Below are 19,348 nucleotides of genomic sequence, written 5' to 3' on the forward strand. Positions count from 1 at the left end.
TCTTTCCTTTATCTAACGTAAGAATTACTCAATTTATAAGAAGCCAACTTGCTGATTTGATTTCGTTATGAGCCCATTTCCTGACGGCGTGTTGTCGCTGGCTGTTTTCCTAATCCTTATACATCCCGACGGTGAAATTCAACGTCTAGTGAACCTCGCTTATTTGTTGTCAACTTTGCGGTGTAACAGTAGGTACACTCCCGACTACTTCACTTTTTTTACAGGTCATTCAACCTTGTAGTAACTTGTTGACCCAAGGCAGCATTGACATACTATTTTGCCTGCTACTAATTGCGCGGAGCAATGAAGTCGCCAATTTGGAATGATGATGAATTTACTTGTATTTAAATTCTAGATACATATCAGCAGTTCAAGGAAAGATGGAATTTTCAGTAATCTGGAAAGCACGATAGCACTAAAAGGTACTCTATTCACGTATAACACCCCGCCACATGCCCTCGCGGCAGCCTGCGGGGTACTATGTAGATGTAATAGATTGGTAGACTCCTGGATGAAACATGGTGTTTGAAAATTTCGAATGCTGTTGTAAGTCATGAAAGTTTTAATTTGACAAAAGTTAGAAGTACAGTTATTTTTCCACCGACAGTGAACTCCTGATTATTTCAAAAATAGAGTACTTACTACAGTAAGGAAGTTGCCAGAGGTTATCCTCATGACAAAACTGCTACATGAAAGTGTAGCAAAAAGAAAAATAGCCTCTTCTTTGGTGCATGTTTTGGCAAGTAAATAATACGATCGTATTTTCTCTTATTCTCATATTTTTCCTCCATCATCGCTTCACCAAGTTACATATTAGAAAATTGCTAACTAAAAGTTTTCGCTTTCCTGAATTTAGTGTTATTCCGTAGAATTTGAAGTAAAGATATATACGCGTTTTACCTGATTTATTGATCATTAAAAATTAATTTTATTTCCTGTTTATAAATCTGCCGATATTCAAATGATGTTTGAGATTCAGAAACATTTTATAAATAGGAAATGATGTATCTTAACAGATCTTGAACCATCTCCAGGTACAGCAAGGGAGTGGTAAAAACATGTATTCCTCAGGAATAAAGATAATTCAATTAATTCATCTAATTTTGCATAAGGTCACTAACATTTATGAGAAAGAAGCAGATATTCGTCCAATTTGTCCATTGGAGGTATGAATTGTTGATGCTTGATTGCAATTGAAAAGCCCGGAATATGCATTGTAAAAATGTTTTGAAGAAACTAGAAGTGTTCTTCAGGCTTTTATTTAAATTTCCCTTTTTAATACAATGTTGTACCCTCTGATGGTGCACCAGTTTCATCATTCTGCATAACATTTAATTATCCATACGCTTCGTGGCTCGCTGTAAACTCACGACGGTCATAGATACTTTAGAGCGTTATGCAATACTTTTACTTAAGTTACTGCTAAAGTTAAGACAAAATGAAGAATTCCATTTATAAGTAATAAATTTCACCAAGATTAGGTTACGAATACCTCTAGCTACTGTTTCTGTCACCAAAATCTACAGATGAGGCATAATGCAGAGTCATTATCATCACACATAAACTTTAATTAATCTCATATTACGCAATGTTGAATAAAAATAAAACTTTCTATAAAAACTTAATTTATTCATATTCCTTATCTTTAGGTCTCTTATGATATTCCTTCTACATAAACTATTGAATGCGCTGGGTTCTGGACATACAAAGATGGTAGGAGACTAGGGTCAATTTTCAGTCTACCGCATCCACCATGAGGTTAATGGAATTTCCAAGCTAAAGGAAAATAGTTTGGTGAATATACAGAATGACGAGGAGTGGGCGCAGGGAATGGAAGGCGGGAGTAAATGGCGTGGGAGTCGGATCGGCGACCATTGGAGGACTACTTGAAGCTCGTCGATGCGGAAGCTTGGGAAACACGTCACAGGTGGTTGACGTTGCCGTAAATCAGATTCGCGTTAATTGGGTGCTGCCTCTGAACACGTGCGACAGCTCCTGAAATCCCTCGAGACCCCGCGAGAAGCGTTGATTGCGCTATCAAAGCACGCCCATGTTGTACTGTTTTTAATTAAAACCACCCCCTCCTCCCTCCCACTTGATTAAGACCTTCTCCCCCGGGTCCCAACCCTCCGTGTTCTCCTCCCTTCCCCATTCTCTTAGTATTCGCTCTCTCCTCCACTTCAACCTTCCCAAGCTGTGCACCCTCTGCAGCCCCCCTTCTTCCCTCTTGCGGCCCGAATCTGCAGCTCTTGAGACATTCCGTCGTGTTTCAAACCTTTTAAGCCGTAACGTGCCAATGAATTTTGCATTCAATGTGTTGCACTGAGGAACGGCACTCGTTAACGAGTACCTACCCTAGGATATTTTATTTCGAAGCGAGAGTAGTTAAACATAAAACTTGATTCAGTAAATTCATTTCATTCCTTTCGCATGGTACAGAGCCATTGCAACTTCCAGTGAACTTCACAATACAACTAAAAAGTTGCGACAAGATGAAAAAAATGGGCAAATTTTATGTATATTTTAAGACGCAGCAGCTTACGGGAGGAAATAGTGATAGGGTAGATGGCAGGAAGAATTTATTGGGAAGGAGAACAATAGAATGTTTAGAAAACGTAATGGAGTTTTTTGTTGTGTAGAAAGACTAAAACTAATCTCCATTGCGCTGACCACTCGATGTGACCATTAAAATGAAAAAACACTTGATTTTCACAGTTTGAATTGTGAGTTTATTTTAGTGTCTTTTTGTTTCCCATGAGAGTAGTCATGTCTAGTTAATTTATCTGAGAATTAAAATGAATGCCGATGTAAAAACATTAAAATAGCTTAAAAATGAAGATTCAGAGGCGGAAAAATGCCCCATATTTAGTGTTGGATGTGTTCAACGTCCAATGACGGAGATTAAGGTATCAGAAAAAAAACATCATAAAAACACAACCTTCCCGTCCAGGGGTAGTGAACAGTATTGCCAATAGATGAGGGCTATTTTCCTGTTTAGCAATTAGTTTCCGAGTATAGCTGATGACAGAATAGAATACTACCCGCATTTTCATCGCTATCTCTGCTTTCCACAATCAGGCAGCCATCAATGGTTGTGCTCATCCAGTTCGTGTATAAATTAGCAAGACATTTTTTTGTGATGATCGACTTCTCGGTATCTACCTTTTCAATGTATATCATATCAACTTTATGGGCTATTCATGCGCATATGCAATAGGAAAGAAAGTCCCGAGGGTATTCATTCCTAGTCTATTAGCAAAAATTGCGCATGAAGTGTAATACCAACCGATTTGGCGATGAATATTTTGCTTTTGAAAATGATGCACTGCTTGGACGTAAGTTATGAAATTTAAACCAACGCACCCTTCTTATTCATTAAATTCATCTTTTAATATTGAGTTTTTTCATAAAAATGTCGTGTATCCTAAAATATTGTAGTCATAGTGAGTAGTTTTATTTTTCTTTTCAAAGTTAAGAATAGTCGCTAATTCAAGAAATGCTGCGTTGCGTATTCAGATTATTCTGTTGAGTCTAGACATTGCTAAATGTCCAGTTGTGTCCAAGTTTTTTGATAAGCTACGTCAGGAGATACACATCACATGTCATGATCATTACGCTGGCAGGAAATTATCTTAATACGATGCAGAAAAATACTAGTTGATGTGCTTCAATTTAAATAACAAACACATAGTAACTCAAGTTGACATTTTTAAAACTTAAAAATTTCAATTGTTTGATCGAAGTTTTCTAGAAATTTACAAAGATCAGTTTGTGGTGAAATTTCCAATGGCCTGGATATCCTATAGAAGATAGGAAAGATCTTAATAATGTAACAATGCAACAATTTCGGAGCAAAAAAATCATTCGCCTTGATCCCGGCCAAGGCGAATGATTTTTACACTTTGAAATAATTTCATTGAAATGAAATTTAGCGGATGACTCCGTTAAAGGTTACTGTTACGGCATCTCCCGCAGTGTCTCTGAGATCCCAATAATGTCGGTTAGAAGTTTTCCTTCTATTTTTATTGAGTAATTACGCGTATATTTTTTTAGTAATAATCCGTACCTTGGGTGAAACGGACTAAGGAATAGGCGCTTAAAAAATATATTATGCACCCTGGAAATCAGTAAAAATGCGAAAATTGGTGTTGAGAGTAAAAGCAGCAGTGAAGTAGGAAACAACCTTATTGGTGGAATGGTGCAATGAATACGCTGAAATTAGAAACATTACAGCTCGTTTTCTTGATCAATAAATTGGTAGTGGCTCAGCTGTTTTTCTCTTTGGAGTCTCGCAAAATCTCAGGGAGGAGGGATCAAGACTTTGCCATACCAAAGCCTCACGAACATTCTTACAGATACCAAATTACTTATCTGACGCTTTGCTAAGCAGCTCCAGGAGCAACCCCTTCCCTACGATACCTTCCCTTTCGCGACCCCTCCCCTATTATCCTATTCTCAAATCCCAATCCCGTATCCCAATCCCGTATCCAATCCCCCGGCGTACCACATGCGCCCTGCGGACCGAAAGCCTGTGCCAATTTAAATGAACCGGTGAGTGTTTTGGCATCTGCGATGGCACCTGGGGTCTAGCGTCCGGAAAAAAGTTTTGACTACAGGAAAAGATGACGGCTGGGGAGCGGAGGGGAGTGATTGACTGAGTAGAATGGCTGCGGAAGGGAGGATGGAGTACAGAATGTCCAAGCGGACAATATCCCGGTCACACTCATATAAGTTCCCTTTCCCCATTTCTCACTTGGCTGCGCAAGCTTACTTTGGAATTGAGTAAGCGCTCCCTGCCTTCATGTGTCGTTAGCCCGCAAGCCTCTTTCCTTTCATCCGCACGTTCAAGTCTCCCGGGCAAATTCCCTGCCCCTTCCGCATGTCTCCTCAAGTGTCCTTCTCCCCATGCCAGCACACGATCTGTACATGGACCCTCCGCTTTGTTCCCTTCATGCCGTCGGACAGGTCCGAGAAATAAATCACGAGATTTCCACAAGACAGAACTGCGTCGTCAATTTCCCCTTTTTCTGCTTCATCACACAATGGAATCCGAGTTCCCCGGTCTTTTCATGTACAGGAGCGTTCGATCAACGTGAATGTTATTATTAGGGAAGTATACGGCGCTGTTTATTGCAAATACTCTTAGAATCTTATGGATAACGATTTAAATTAAAGCATGGCGTATTGTGCAGAACTACACATACATTTTGACTGTATTTCTGTAACCCTTTCAGTTTTTTTCGTACCTCGGAACACATGGTTTGTTTTTTTAATACCGGAAATGTATTTCTATTTTAGCCAGGAATTATTTTCGGTTTTAGTGTAAGGTTTTAATATTGTGTAAACATTATCCGTAGAGAGAACAGTTTTCACTTGCGACTTCATACTTGCGCCTTCGTCTTGCGTTCTGGTAGCTAAAATTTGCCGATGCTTTTACAACCTGCTTACTTGTAGATATCTACAAGTATCTACGTAATACTGCGAAATCGACCGTGGTGATGTCATCTGGCTTAGGATCTCAGCCATTAACTGAGTGGACAAGTCAAACCGAATTTTTTTTCTTCATATAAATTTTTATGCCCTATTGTCAAATTGGCTGAACCGTTACGAGGAAAATTATTCAATCGAATGTTTTAAAATAAACATGATAGAAATTATGTTTGAAATGTAATATAAAAATACAAGCCCATACTACATGAATAATTGCTGGATATTTTAGCCTCCCCAGGTGTAACAAAGTCTTAAATTTCATTAAAATTCGTTGTTTCCAGCGTAACGTTATGGAATTAGCATAACATATTGACATGAAATGAAATTATTGACTTTGTAATTCAACACACTTGCCACTTTTTCAACTTCTTCCGCACTCTTAAAATTCTGTGGAATTATAAAGTCAAAAATTTCATTTCATTAACTTAGCTTTCAAATTAAATCTCTCAGAAGGACATGTGAACAGTAATTATTGCATGTTTCCTATTTGAAACCGGGAAAGTGATTTAAATTATGCGGTAAGAGTATCCTCTGATATGTTCCCTTATTCCTATTTCAACTTGCTATTTAATAATGTAAGCTTTAGTGCTTGAACAAATACACAGAAAACTGAAGTCATAAATGAAGTCAAGCATCATATGTATACCAGCATTTTTATTGATTTTAAGTATCCAGATTCTGGCTTCTTTGAAACATTGGCTATTGAAAGCAACAGTAACGAATGAATGATATAATTTCTTTATACCAGTCTTTTTTCCTTTCCGGATGGGAAATGTACACCGATTCGAACGAGTATTCGGCGAGGTATCGTATTATTTTTTGTTTCAGGTACGTCGACATCGCATTCACTGTGCGGCATTATATAACGGAATCGCTTCCTTTGTAAGTCTGGGGAGTATGAGCTATGCGAGACAATAAATAAATCCAGAAATCTCCTTCCCTCCAGCACCCCTCACCGTCCTCCAAACGTTCGCCCCTGGACGAGCGGATTCATACGTTTAAGGGAAGAGAAAGGGAGAGATGGATGTCTGAGCCACTCGGAAACGCACAGACGCTGAACAAATAGTTTTTGTGATGCTCGTCCAATATTGCACCCCGTCCTGCTCCTCCCCCATTGTCCCTTTCTTTGCGTTATTTTTTAACTCTTTGCGATAGCATTGTTACTGCCTTTTTATCCTCTTACTTGACGGCAGGAAATTCGTATGAGCCAACAAAGGTGGCCGTCGACATTGAATGAGATAGAATTCTTGTGTTTGGAATGGCGGTCTCATCGGACAACCGAATATTTAGGTGGAGTGAAGGAATGTCGGTTGTCGTTCTCTGGTGCATGCCACCATTATACGGATTTAATTCAAGATGCGTAAATATTTGTTACCTTAACAGATGATGCACACGTAATTGTCTAGAATTTCGTGCTTATTTGACGGATTAGAACATTTCTCACAGTTATAAATCCCAACGATAGAACAAAAATTGTTACGGCGCTCATTTACAGTTTAGATAAACTCTCCTCAGTCATAATTAATTTCCAAATGGCGTATACACTTGAGATCATGATTTAGAGTTTGTTGAAAAGATTTAATTCCAAACTGAATGATTTTCGACAACTTTTCTCCCTAATTTATGTCTTACACCAAACAAACATTTTGAAATATTAAACCTCATTTAAAAAATTGTGTTATTAGGTTTAGTAACAACTTTTTTCAGCGGTTTCTTTCGAGAAGACTTATCTAAGGGTGACGTTTCTCGTCGCTTGCTGTGCATCGTGAGGAAATGTCTCCTTCGTCCCGGTTATCGACCCATGGTAGCCATTTTCGATCAGACTTTTCCACCGGACGTACCTAAAGCCCTCGAGCACTTGATTTTTAATTGCAATCCCTTCCGGCAGTCCTTTTTTATTAACGTCCTATGAGACTGGCATTTTTCACGCTTAATCCCACCCACGTTGCAAAGCCCACTCCCCCACCACCATCATCCCATCTCCCCCTACACTATCTCTTTCCTATCCCTTCCGTCCACAAACTTGCATGTGCCATGGTCTCAAGGCGCTTCCCAGGAAGCGCCTCGTAAAGTTGGGCTCCAACCTTTCCTAGTCTCCCTCTTTTCCTGGCCAATCCAGCATATGAAGTCACGACGCGCTCGTGTCAACCAGCCAGGGAATACCACGGCATTAATTATCAAGGCCAATGATTTATGCACGAGATCGACCGGGCGTGGGTTTGCATGTAATTTCCCCTGCGGTACGTTGACGTGCCTTCTTTCTTGAAAACAATTCCGTCTATGGCATTATCCGAAAAATCATAATACTAAAACTTGGCGTACAGAGAATCCAGTCTCTCCTGTCTTTGAGCCACCTCCGGTGAATTTTTGGATTATCGCATCACATTACCTCTTCACTTCTCTTTCAAGTCATCTTGTTTAATTAACATTTGACCGTTTTATACCCAGATTTATTATAGTCTCTTCCTACCAACAGTACTTTGAGATTCGTTAACATGAATTTTCAAAAGATTCACAGTTTTATACTTATTTTTCTATACACTCTCCTCAGAAAAGCTTCGTTCATAATTTAATTTAACAGGCAACATTACCTCACTTGCATTCTTCCTACTCCCTGACTCAACACTGTGAAATTCATTTACTCTATCACCGTAAATCAGAGGGTATTCATCAAGCGATTGATGCTTCACGTTGAATACTAAGGAAATTACGACATTCAACCAGAAACTAGTAAAACCAGAATTTTTCCGCTCAACCTTTCAGATCATGCCGGCAAGGCACTACGCGAATCCAATTAATGAGAAACGCCTTTGAGTAACGACATTGAATTTCTCCGCTGATTTGGGGAAATATTTCGAAGTTTACGTGCAATATTTGTCATTTTAACTAGTTTCAAAGAATAAATTTTTGCTTCTGTATATAATTATAATAGCAGAATTTTAGTCGCAATCCTAGAGAAAAATCACTGGAGTGGGGTCATAAATGAATAATATAAAAATCGTAACCATCATAATAAAAATGCCGCAACTTCAATTAGATTTCGTTAAATCCAGCTTCGTATTAATTTTTTATTCATTTGAAAATTAATTGTGATGAATTCAAAAATACGATGCAACTTGCTAAAGTGAGTACAGTACTAAAATTCATTTAAAAAATAAATGGTGTTTCTATAAAGAATCACTAAATATTGAGTTTATCATGTCATAATGTTAAATTGTAACAAGATAATTGCATTTTGATGATATTACGGATAACTACCCACCTTGCTTTGTTTATTTATGTGATATTACTCAAGCACTTTCGTTTAGAATGCTAAATATAAAGAATGTTAAAATGGCTACTCCCGCATAATGAAAAGTCAATTTGACTGTAATAGCAAAGTAAAATTAAGGCGTTACGTATTTATTAGAGTAGCATTTCCAAAAGTATTTATTTTAAATTTTTTTAAACTTTATATCTGCACTTACGAAGATGACGGACGTATTGTTAAACTCAGCTCGCTAATCAAAATGCATAGGTTTAAATTCCAAGTGCGACAGTGAGTGATTAGTGCGATACTAACTAATAAGTATGTTTGCAAGCGGAAACCAGGGGTTCTTAATGGAACGGCCTCTTAAAATATCGCCGTATTTCCATTTGCCCGTGCCCCTGGCAGCAAAGTGGTTTCACGCTCATTCTCTCCTGCCACGCTGGGAAACGTAAGCAAAAAAACAAAGCCGAAAAAAACTTAGGAAGGGGACACACTCCACGTACAAGAAAGTAAATGCAAAGGGAAGGTGGGAGTGAGAAGAGGAGTAGGAGAGGGGGATACTTAACTCTTTTTTCCCTCCAACCCAAGGAATTCCATTAACAAGAGACCAGCCACCACCTCTTGAACTCTGAACACACCCACACGCGGAACCACAGAGAATGCGACCCCAGAAAGAGAAATACCGAGTGAAAGGGTTGGAAATGGATCTCAAGGGGTTGAGTGGGGTTCAAAGAGACATCTTACTTTCCGCAAAGCATGAAAGACGTTTTCAGGAAAAAAATAGGCAAAAAAGGACGAAGGGGCCAGGGGTAAAAATTCGCTCGGGATAAGGTGGAGTATTCCGCTATTCCCCTTTTAAGGTGTTCTACCTCCCCTGCTCCGAAGAATGAGTCTTTTTGTTTGCTAGCCCGCCTCCCCCCAAAATAAAAGTAGGTTCGAGTACATACAGGTTCCCTCGCGTGAGGGCACGGGACTAAACATGCACTACCCTAATCGCCGCCCCTTTGTTTTTCTTTTCTGGCTCGTGAACAAGCGGGGTGGCGGTGTCGCCGGGGCTCGCTGGGACGGATAAAGAGCGAATGTTAGGGAGGCGGAGTGGACTTGGCGAAGGAGAACATGCGTAGAGAGGGAAAGAGGAGGAGGAGGAGTGGGGGGAAGCGATTCCTTTATATGTCCTCGACTCCCTCCCTCCCGCTAGCTCCCGTTTTTTTGTTTTTAGTCATATCCCGGGAGCACGAGACGTCGACGACTGCACCTGCCCACTTAGCTAAGCACACACACAAACACACGCGCTCACTAACACGCGTGCACACGGCGTGCGGCGCAAGAGGGCTCTGTGCACCCATCAGGCGCTCGCCTGGAGCTCACGACCGAGTTGAGGTAGCTCGTAACTTACTCTCGCTGCTCGGGACCGCTTGAACTTTCCCCGCACTCATTTGCCCTCTCTATTCCTGTCACCGTCTACGCACCTTTCCTTCCGTCTAGTAGAGTTCTCTCACTACCTCCGGCCCAAATCCGGTGTAATTGCCGTTCTTTCCCTCTCCCTTCACACTTCTATCATGAAAATCACTTCGCACGCTGGAGTAAGGCCGCTTGGAGGCCGTGTGTGTTCGTGGCAGATAATTAATCGACGATATAACATGAAGGTGTGTTTATACAACTGTCGACGTGATGGTTAATGCGGTGTTACATTTGCGTGATAGTATCGTATCGCTTATCGTTTTAAATGGTGTCACTTTTCTCCGCATTCCTTGCAAACATTAGATTTCTGCTTTCTGTCTTGCGCCCCATTCTCTTGTGCCTCATTCATTAGGTTTTAATTTCGCCCATCCTCTATCTATCTGTCTCTAAATTAGAAATTGTGTACATGAAGGAATCATTTCTTAGGATTTGATTGAAAAGTTATTCATTGTGATTAAATGGTAATCAGACTTTTACTTCCAAATTAATTTACTTAGTTATTAATAATATGTATTGAGGATTGGTAATCATTTAGGACTTAAAATGATATTATGGAAAACATCATATTCAGGCATAGAACCGTAATTTACTCAGCTGAAATTAATTTGATCTTTATGGAGAGCAGGATGACAGCATAGCCGTCAGTATCTTCTGAAGCTCTAATTCATTCTTTATTTTAAATTCCTTGATTTCATCATGTTGACTGTATAGAGAAATAATTTTCATATAATTCCTTAGCCAGTCAGTGAGAAACATTTCCCAGGGCCAACATACTTCTTATTTCGAAATTTTATCCTAGTAACAGACCCCGTTCTGCTATGAGGAAAAGGGAGTGGCCACCAAGTTTTAATAAGAAAATTACAAGTAGTTAGTTCTCTAGAAAGCCAATGGGTAGAATCGATTATGAGCCCAGGAAAATCTCTCCCTTCAATGTGTCATTACCATCAAGCCGACGCAGCCTGTTGGATTTGCGCATTCTGATTCGTGTTTCATCATTTACATAATTCCCTCCCTTGGTTCCTCTCCCTCCCTCTCATCTTCGAATTCTTTTTGATATGAGTATTTTGATCAGGTCAATTTTTTCGAAAAGAATCATTCTGAAATTTACTCGGTAATATGGTAGTGGTTATAAACATCTCCGGAGCCAAAGTCACTGCATGTGTTTCTTCTAAGCTTCACATTTGAAGAAATTTCAAGTGTGTTCATATCCCTCGCCTAAATTAATTAGTATGAATGTTGAGTTTACTGAGTTACCGAAGTGCGCGGAATAGTGGAAGCGCATTCAATCACTGTTAGATTAAAGATGGATCGCAAAGAAATATTTGGCTTCCATTTGATAGAGGAGCCTCTCTTTATTGGAAGCATGTGTTTTAGCAATTTATGCCCACCTCTCATACATGATCGTGCGAGTTGCCTTTTTTTTTTGCCATGCAGAATCCGACGAAAGAGAAACTATGAAGTAATTTTCTGCAATCACTTCGAAAATGTGGATATTAGTCACGGTTCGTGAGAAATTTAACGCTTTGAGATCTAGAAGACTAGGAGGAGTAAATGAAACCAAGTTGAGTGTGATATGGAATCGCTTTTGGAGGTAATCTAATCCCACCCCATCAAGTTGGCCAATTTTCTCTTCTACAATTTCCTTGGCCGCAATAACAACCGAATAACACCTTGAGGCTCCCGCATGAGATGGGTCAAGGAATTAAAGAATCGCCCTTCCCCGGGGCCGCAATGTCTTACCTTCCACGAACCACCCGAGGAGAGTGGGAGGGCCCGGCCTAATACCACGCGGAATCCGAAGCCCCCGATAGCGGCATCGTCCATGATTACACGCCTAGAACAAATGACGCGCGACCGCAAGGGAACGTTGATTGGCGAAACGAATCCGGTGGCTGGATAAGGAGCGAGGGCACTGGCTAAAGAGAGTGCGGTTGGGCGGGAGATTGTAACTCATTCCTCAGCTGCATGAATACCTCCATGACTCACTCAAATGAAATACACCGCTATCCCTGATTACGGGGAGAGAGAAACTTTCGATTCAATGATAACCATTTGTAAAGGCTATTTGGAGAAATTAAATTGTGAAATCTGAATTCCATTGATGACCCATATTACACCCTGATGAAATTCCTGTCTTGTAACGGTATGAACCGTATTTTGTCTTTATACAAAATCTTATAAAGAATTGCGAACGATGTTAAAAGATACTTTACTATAAATACGCTAATTGCCAAAAATATTATCTACGAATGAAAGTAAATAAGAATGAAACTTAAAATAAATTAACCACATAAAACATAATCGAAATGAAGGTTGGGTTTATCTCGAAAGAAAATACTGGAATGTTAAGTTTATTCCTAACCCAATCTGTATGGTAGAGAGACACATTAAAAATAAACTGAAAAGTTTAAATAAATTTTGTAATGAGGGTGATAACATGGTTTTATAGTTGTAAATATTTATCAGGCTAGGACTTCTCTCCGTATCTCAGGGATACCGAGCGTGATGGTCGGGCAAAACTTTCTTTTAAAATATAATGATACTTTTACTTCTACGAAAATCGTAGGAAGGAGAAATGCATTAAATAATTTGATTTCGGCTGGTTACTTGGTAATGATTGTGTGGAATGGGTAATAATAATGCTACATGCATAATTCATGAAAGAGGGTGGAGCCTAAATGATGTGTAGTAGGTAGGGAGCACCTACTTTTCCTTTTCCGCGGCGTTGTGGAGGAGGAACTTGACGGCCACGAGTCGCTTCCCGAGCGATGCGGCGCCGCCGTACTCCGGGATCCCGTCCGCTTCCGCAACGTACACCTGCGAAGGGAAAGAAGAAAATCCAGTCAAGTGAGGTTTTTTCCCCCTTGAATCAAGGAGGAATAAAATGCAACATTTGCCGCTGACGTCGAGCGGAAACCAGCGTTTGATTCTTATTATCTTGGACGCAGACGCACCGGTCACGATACCCAGTCGAGTAAATGAGTTGGGGTCGTGTATAAAATCCTGTAACTGTCCTGTTCTCAAGTGATGTACCGCTATGGAATGGGAACACGTCTATCAGCACATGTAGCGCCCAGTAAATGACCATGAGGTTAGTTTCGTTTGCTTAGTTAGCTCCGTCTTCTTGTTGGTTTTTCATTTGTATCGTCGGTTTTCATTTATCTAATTCGCTTTATTTTAACTTTGCTGTACACTTCAAAATTTACTGTTTTCTATAGAAAGTCATTTTATTAGCGAGGAAGTTTTTTTGCACGAAAGCGTCTTCGTGCAGACTTTATTAATCGCCAAATGTTTCGTTCTCTAATTTAGCAAAACATAATTTTCTTTAAATTGGTAAGAAAATATAACTAATGTTTAAACTGACTGAAAGGGCTAGATAATTACAAGACCTTAGTTTACTCTTGGTAGTCTGCAAATGGCGATGAACCCCAGTCAATAACGCTTATATTTCACAGGTTGTTAATCATAATTTCGTGTTACTTACGTTACTGCAGCTAGGGATTAATTGCATTGTAACTTTAATCAGCAGCCCAAGGGTCGCAGGTTGCAACATATTAAATATTTATTAAATCTTGTGACTTCTCTGGCCAGTCAATCACAAATATGCCGTAAGTTTAATATTGATGCCGAGAATAAAGAGAACACTAGATATTTTCCTAAAGAGGCGCCCTGAATTAGTTATTATTATTTAATACTCGAAATTCTTTATAAAAATATCCCTACGTATTCGTTTATTGTACTGGCCATTAAAATTTACAAAATGGCCACTTTTTGGCCAAATTTTTACCCTACTAGCATGGGCTACCTCATATTAATCTCTTATAAGCATCACTATCCATCGTTATTCAATCCAAATCTTATACCTAAAGGCAAACCATTATCTATTATCTGCTAGAAAATTAATCATATATATCCCTATGCCACATGTTCATTGTCAATTAGCTTTGAACCAGCTGGATGTATATTTGGAACAAGTTTAAAACATACAAAACGTTGACAAGGTCCGATAGCCTCAACCAGCACGACCCTTCATAAAAAGAAAAGATAAGAAAAAGGCTCAAGGTAAGGTCATCGTCATCTAAAGTAATAAAATAAAAGACCTAGAAGGAAAACTTTCAGAGGTTTTAAATTGTCCCTTGACTCTTGGGCCATGAAACTAGGCATCATCTTTCTCATTTTACCCTTTACCGCTCGGAACCCTCTGCGCAATTAACCCCCCATTATCTTTTATCGTCGGGCTTTTTATGTTTTCCGCGCATCATTTACCTCATGCGCACCGAACCTACCAGCAAGAACCTTTCTTCGGAACTCTCCTATCGTCTCTTGTCAAGAGAAGAGTCAAACCGGCCTCCTCCCCCCTCAGCCTTCCTCTCTATCAATCTCGTGCCACTTCCACGGCTAAGATTGAATATTACGAAGCTTGGCTTTCATGTAATATGCCCATCACCAAATCCCCACCCGCCATGTAGCCGTCAACAATTTTTTTCCAGGCCTTCACCCAAGCTCCTTCATACAAGGATGGTCCCAAACCGAATGAAAGGCATACATAGCCTCTCAGCTTATATTTCCCACATGTACCTTTGTTGCCCGACGTATCGAGAGAATGCTTTTGAAAATACCGCGTGTAGGTATGCAGATACATCCTCATTGTTACGTTCTTTCAATCCCTACCTATTTCAGAAGAGTTTATTGCTTGCTTACCCTAGCGTGCCGAAACCTGATGCAATAGCTAATGGGCTATCCAAACGCTTGGTTCCTTAGGGATGCGTTTTATGCCTTGGCTTGTTGTTGCTCGAGGCACGAAGGTGTGGACAGAGAAGGAAGGCGGCGGGTGAAGGGAAAGGAACAAGGATGGGCGAAGGAAGAAACATAGCATGACGACCTTTTTGATTCGTGTTCACGTCAAAGGGACAGAGGATATAGCTTTAAGATGTATGGGGGACTTCCTCACACCCCAAAACATGTCCATATTGGGAAATACTCTTCCCTAGGTATTTTTAAGAGGATAGCCCGACAAGTCGCTCGACTGGCAATGAGGGGTAGTCTTGAGTATTGGACAGAGAAGGTTGGTTAAGATTGGAGGATCGAGCGTGGTAGGATGGCTGCATTATCGTGAGGATACAGTACGTTTACGGGGCATTTTTCTCCACAAAAGTGTCCTCCTCTCTCTCTCTCTCTCCCTAGTTCCTATTATCAACCTCGCTAGCTATTTTTTCTTCGTCTTCAAGTTCAAAAGACGCCTCCATATAAAATCATGAATATTCGAAATAAATAATTATCATGTATAAAATGCAGCGTAACGTTTTAATCTACCTGAACATTTTGAATTGTATACCGCACAACGGCTATTTATGTGAATTGATTTCCTAAGGTCCAGTGTTAACTTGATATTTTTGAGAATTTTGTATAGGGTTACAGATTTATGAAGGAACAGAAGGAAAGGTAGAAATTTCACAGAATACCCTATAGAATTACTTTTACACATGGTATTTTTTTAAATATATGAAGTTTATTTACACATGCTTATTTTTTAAGCAAGTAATATGTGGCAGTCCATAAGCATTGACAAATAAATCTCTTAATTTTTTTTCTGATACCTGGGTACCAATTAGTTATAATGGAAAGCAATCTAATTTCAGAATACCTTTTATGAGTATCTTTCCGTATACATTGTATCCGTTATTCCGCATCTTCTTTCACATATAATGTATTGCTTGGAGGAATGAATTAGAGAGTATTAATCAGTAGAAAATGTAAGAAAAACATTTATTTTTTTCAATTATGTAATGGGAATGAGTAATAGCTTATCTTTAAACAAATGTTAGCGAGAAAGTTAAATGTATTTACGGGGTTACCAGTTTATTAAAACCAGTGAACCAGGTATTTGAAAGATTTTTAATTGTTTTTGAAGCTTTTCGCTTCAGTGCGGACAAGGCAGAGATGTAATCACGTCCTGGATTTAGGATGACTGTCTAGTAATTTCTGGAGTCATATCGGGTAATAAATCCTAAAATTAGAGAAAAAAAACGAATTAATCAATAAAATGTTCGTCGTAATTGACGAACATTTTATCAATTCATAGAGGTAATATAAGGAAAGTCGAGCAATAAAACGAAGATCCAAGTTAATAGAGGTTATATAGATATTGCGCAGAGACGAAGACCCTTCACCTACCTCAATCACTAGTATTCACGAAAACCCAATCTGAATAAATATTATCAAAAATTATAGTCGGGGTAGTTTGTGAAGCTGTGGTGAAAGAGTGTAGTACTATATACTATTTACAGCCTTCATATTCAACTTCATCGCATGATCTGGGTAAAATCGAAGGAGTGCAGAATTCAATCAGGATATAGGTATAGGTCGTTCGTAGCTGTATTATTTCTTAGTTGGCCCCGTACGATCGAGGAGGTTGTGGATTGACTATATGAGGTGAATAACTGATCGTAACGATCAGTTATTCATTATGTTCGACTTCCACCACATCACGCCTGAAGCTACTCAATGTGGTACTTGGGTGTACTACGTTCAACGGCTGTTTTAAGTCTTACTAAGACCATTTGGATTCCGTGGTGGAAAATGGAATTTTTGGAATGGTGGAAAAAACCAGGTTGAAACCAGGCTACTTACCGTTCCAAAGGAGCCGTCTGCCAGTTTGGTGAGCATTCTTAGCCTATGTCTTGGAAATTCTGGAACCGCAGTCTGCTCCAGCCTTCGCTTCAAAGCACTCAAAACTTCTTGTTGACTCGGAGACTAAAATAAAAAATATAGGGGTTGAGTAAAAAAAGTGTCATGCATATAAAAAACACAAACTAATTTGATTCACAGAAAAGGCAGTAAATTTAATCGAATTGTTCACACACGCAGGAAAATCATACATATTCGTAATTCAGGTTAGTGAAAAGTTGTTCTCTATGGTTTAAATAAATTCCAATTATTTGAAAATTAATTGGAGAGCATTATTCCCATGTATTTGTGTAGTGAAAAAACGTTTCACAAGTTTTGGACGACAAAGTGACTGTACTAATAACTTGTTCGTTATCTTTCATTTCTGAGCGATAAATCAGAGACGGTGATGCAGGCGAGGATGAGAAACGGTTAGGCCAACGGATATTCATCCACACTCTTCTTTATATTTATTCGAGGATATATGTACAGATTTTATCATCAAAGTCTCGTTTGTTCGAATGCCACGCAGCATTTGACATTTCTTTTTCTGCTACTTCGTGCACTCTTTTTCTTTCCTATTGATAATATTAGGAGCACCGCGCAACGGTATTAAGCTATGCAAACGAAGACACTTGGCCGAGAAAGAAGGCAAATGTTAGTCACCAAAACCTTTCATCTACATCGTTCAATTGTGCCATTGATTACATTGGGTGGGGTTTTTGACTCGCACCCACAGGGTTAAAAGGAAATGTGAACATCATATAAACCCTCTTCATTTTCACACATATAAGTAATTGAATCTTTCATCGAGCAAAGTTAGTTTCACTCCTCTAATTCTGAATGAGAAATGATTTTTCCACATTCCAAAAACTTGGGGAGGATTGGTGGACAAATAAATAATTAAATAAAAGATTTTACGTGCATGGAGATCTCACTAAAACATCCACAATGAAGGATTATTCGCCCTTATGAATAGTTCTTGGGACGAGCAGCGCTTTGTTCCTCCTCGAAATTCATCGATGAGCTTGAAAAACTTCTCCCTTCCCCTGCCTCTCCTTCCTAACACTCACCTCTGGCATTATTTAGGTTGAGCCGAATATTCCCTCCGCGGCCTCGGTCCCTTTCTTCCTCTCCACTCTCATTTCCTTCCTCCCACCGTCTCCCATTTTCCATCTTATATTTTCAACCACCGTCACTTTCCGCCGTTGGTTTTCGTACTGCTTTTACGCCTCTCTCTCTCACTGCCCTCCCGGCCACCATACCTCCCACCCCTTCGGCAGTTCCCACAATTTTTCTCCTTAAGCGCCCATTCTCTCCTCGCCCGCCCTTTCACAGGCCGCCGCCAAGGTGGCTCAGAACTTTGCCCTAAACTCCCTCGCCATTCCACCCCTCCCTCCCAGCTCCCTTCGCAGCCCCGCCGACGTCGACTCGACAAACTATTTCTGCATATCCTCCACCCCTTCTGACCATCCACTCTCCCTCCCTTCCTGCGTCACCCTCCTGCCTTTCCCCTTCCCTCCGTTCCTTCACCCTTTCTGCAATTTTAATTACAGAGCTTTTATGCGGACTTATAACTTCCATTCACCCGCTCCACGACACCCGGGCTCTCTCGCCCTAGAAGCCTCCGTCTACGAACCCCCGCCTCGGCTTGCTTCCCTTCGCTTTCCGCCTCCCCCTTCCCCCGCCGCACCCATCCGTTCCCCCGTGTCCACTCCTCAGAATTCTCCATGCTCCTCCCGACCACCGCCGACCCACCCTTCTGTCTGTTCCTATCCACTTTTCACTTCCTCCTCCTCTCGCACATCCACCCATTTCAACTCACTCGGATAAATCCTTTTTCCCACGCCTCCTTTTAACTCGTAAGTCTCGCGCTTTAACCCTCCTTCCTGCCGAAAACGCCCATCCTATTTATATATTTTATCTTAAAACCGTTCACCTTTCGCTCATCCAGCATTCAAGTCTCTACTTTCGCCCCTCGGTCCTAATAGCTGCCCCATCATGCTAGAGCATGCGCCTCCAATGACAGAGTGTTGAGCTAGCATTAAATCCGAGGAGCTTCTCGAGGAACAGCGCTCGTGACATTCCCTGAGGAGAAGCAGCGCGCGTGACGCCTCCGTCGATCTCGCATTTTTGCCTCGAATAAAGCGAAAATATAAAATATTTCATTAAAAGTGAGTGCCATCGTGAGAGGGTTTATCATAGTCACCAAATTGAAGCCATGCCTAAGGGAGAAAAGTCCTAGCATTGGCTCCTCGTGACTCCATCATCGCCTACACAACTTCGAGAGTAAAGGTGCGAAAACATATAGCGAGTTCCGTCATTTTTGTGTGCCCCGTGTTTCACGAAGGGGAAAGCATTTATTCATTGAAAGCCTGATTCAGTATTTCCAAACAAGTGTAATTTTGGAGGTCAGATGGACATGTTCTGAACGATTCACAAAGGTTGCACTTGTACGTATGCCCATGGTTGTGAGTATTT

At 40.3% G+C, this 19,348-nt stretch overlaps 1 protein-coding gene across 1 annotated transcript in view; it reads right to left on the bottom strand.

The window, feature by feature from the left end:
* Positions 1 to 19,348, bottom strand: part of LOC139690729 (discoidin domain-containing receptor 2-like) — a 335,984-nt gene that overhangs the window by 7,992 nt on the left and 308,644 nt on the right. Inside the window, exons 13-14 of the mRNA XM_071588251.1 lie at positions 16,832 to 16,954; positions 12,909 to 13,018 (exon numbers count right to left, since the gene is read on the bottom strand). Of these exons, the coding sequence (XP_071444352.1) occupies positions 12,909 to 13,018; positions 16,832 to 16,954 (233 nt within the window). The remainder of the gene's footprint in view (positions 1 to 12,908; positions 13,019 to 16,831; positions 16,955 to 19,348) is intronic.

Source organism: Hetaerina americana, unplaced genomic scaffold (assembly GCF_022747635.1).
Source record: "Hetaerina americana unplaced genomic scaffold, ioHetAmer1.1.p SCAF_3, whole genome shotgun sequence".
In the NCBI taxonomy this organism is placed as follows: Eukaryota; Metazoa; Arthropoda; class Insecta; order Odonata; family Calopterygidae; genus Hetaerina; species Hetaerina americana.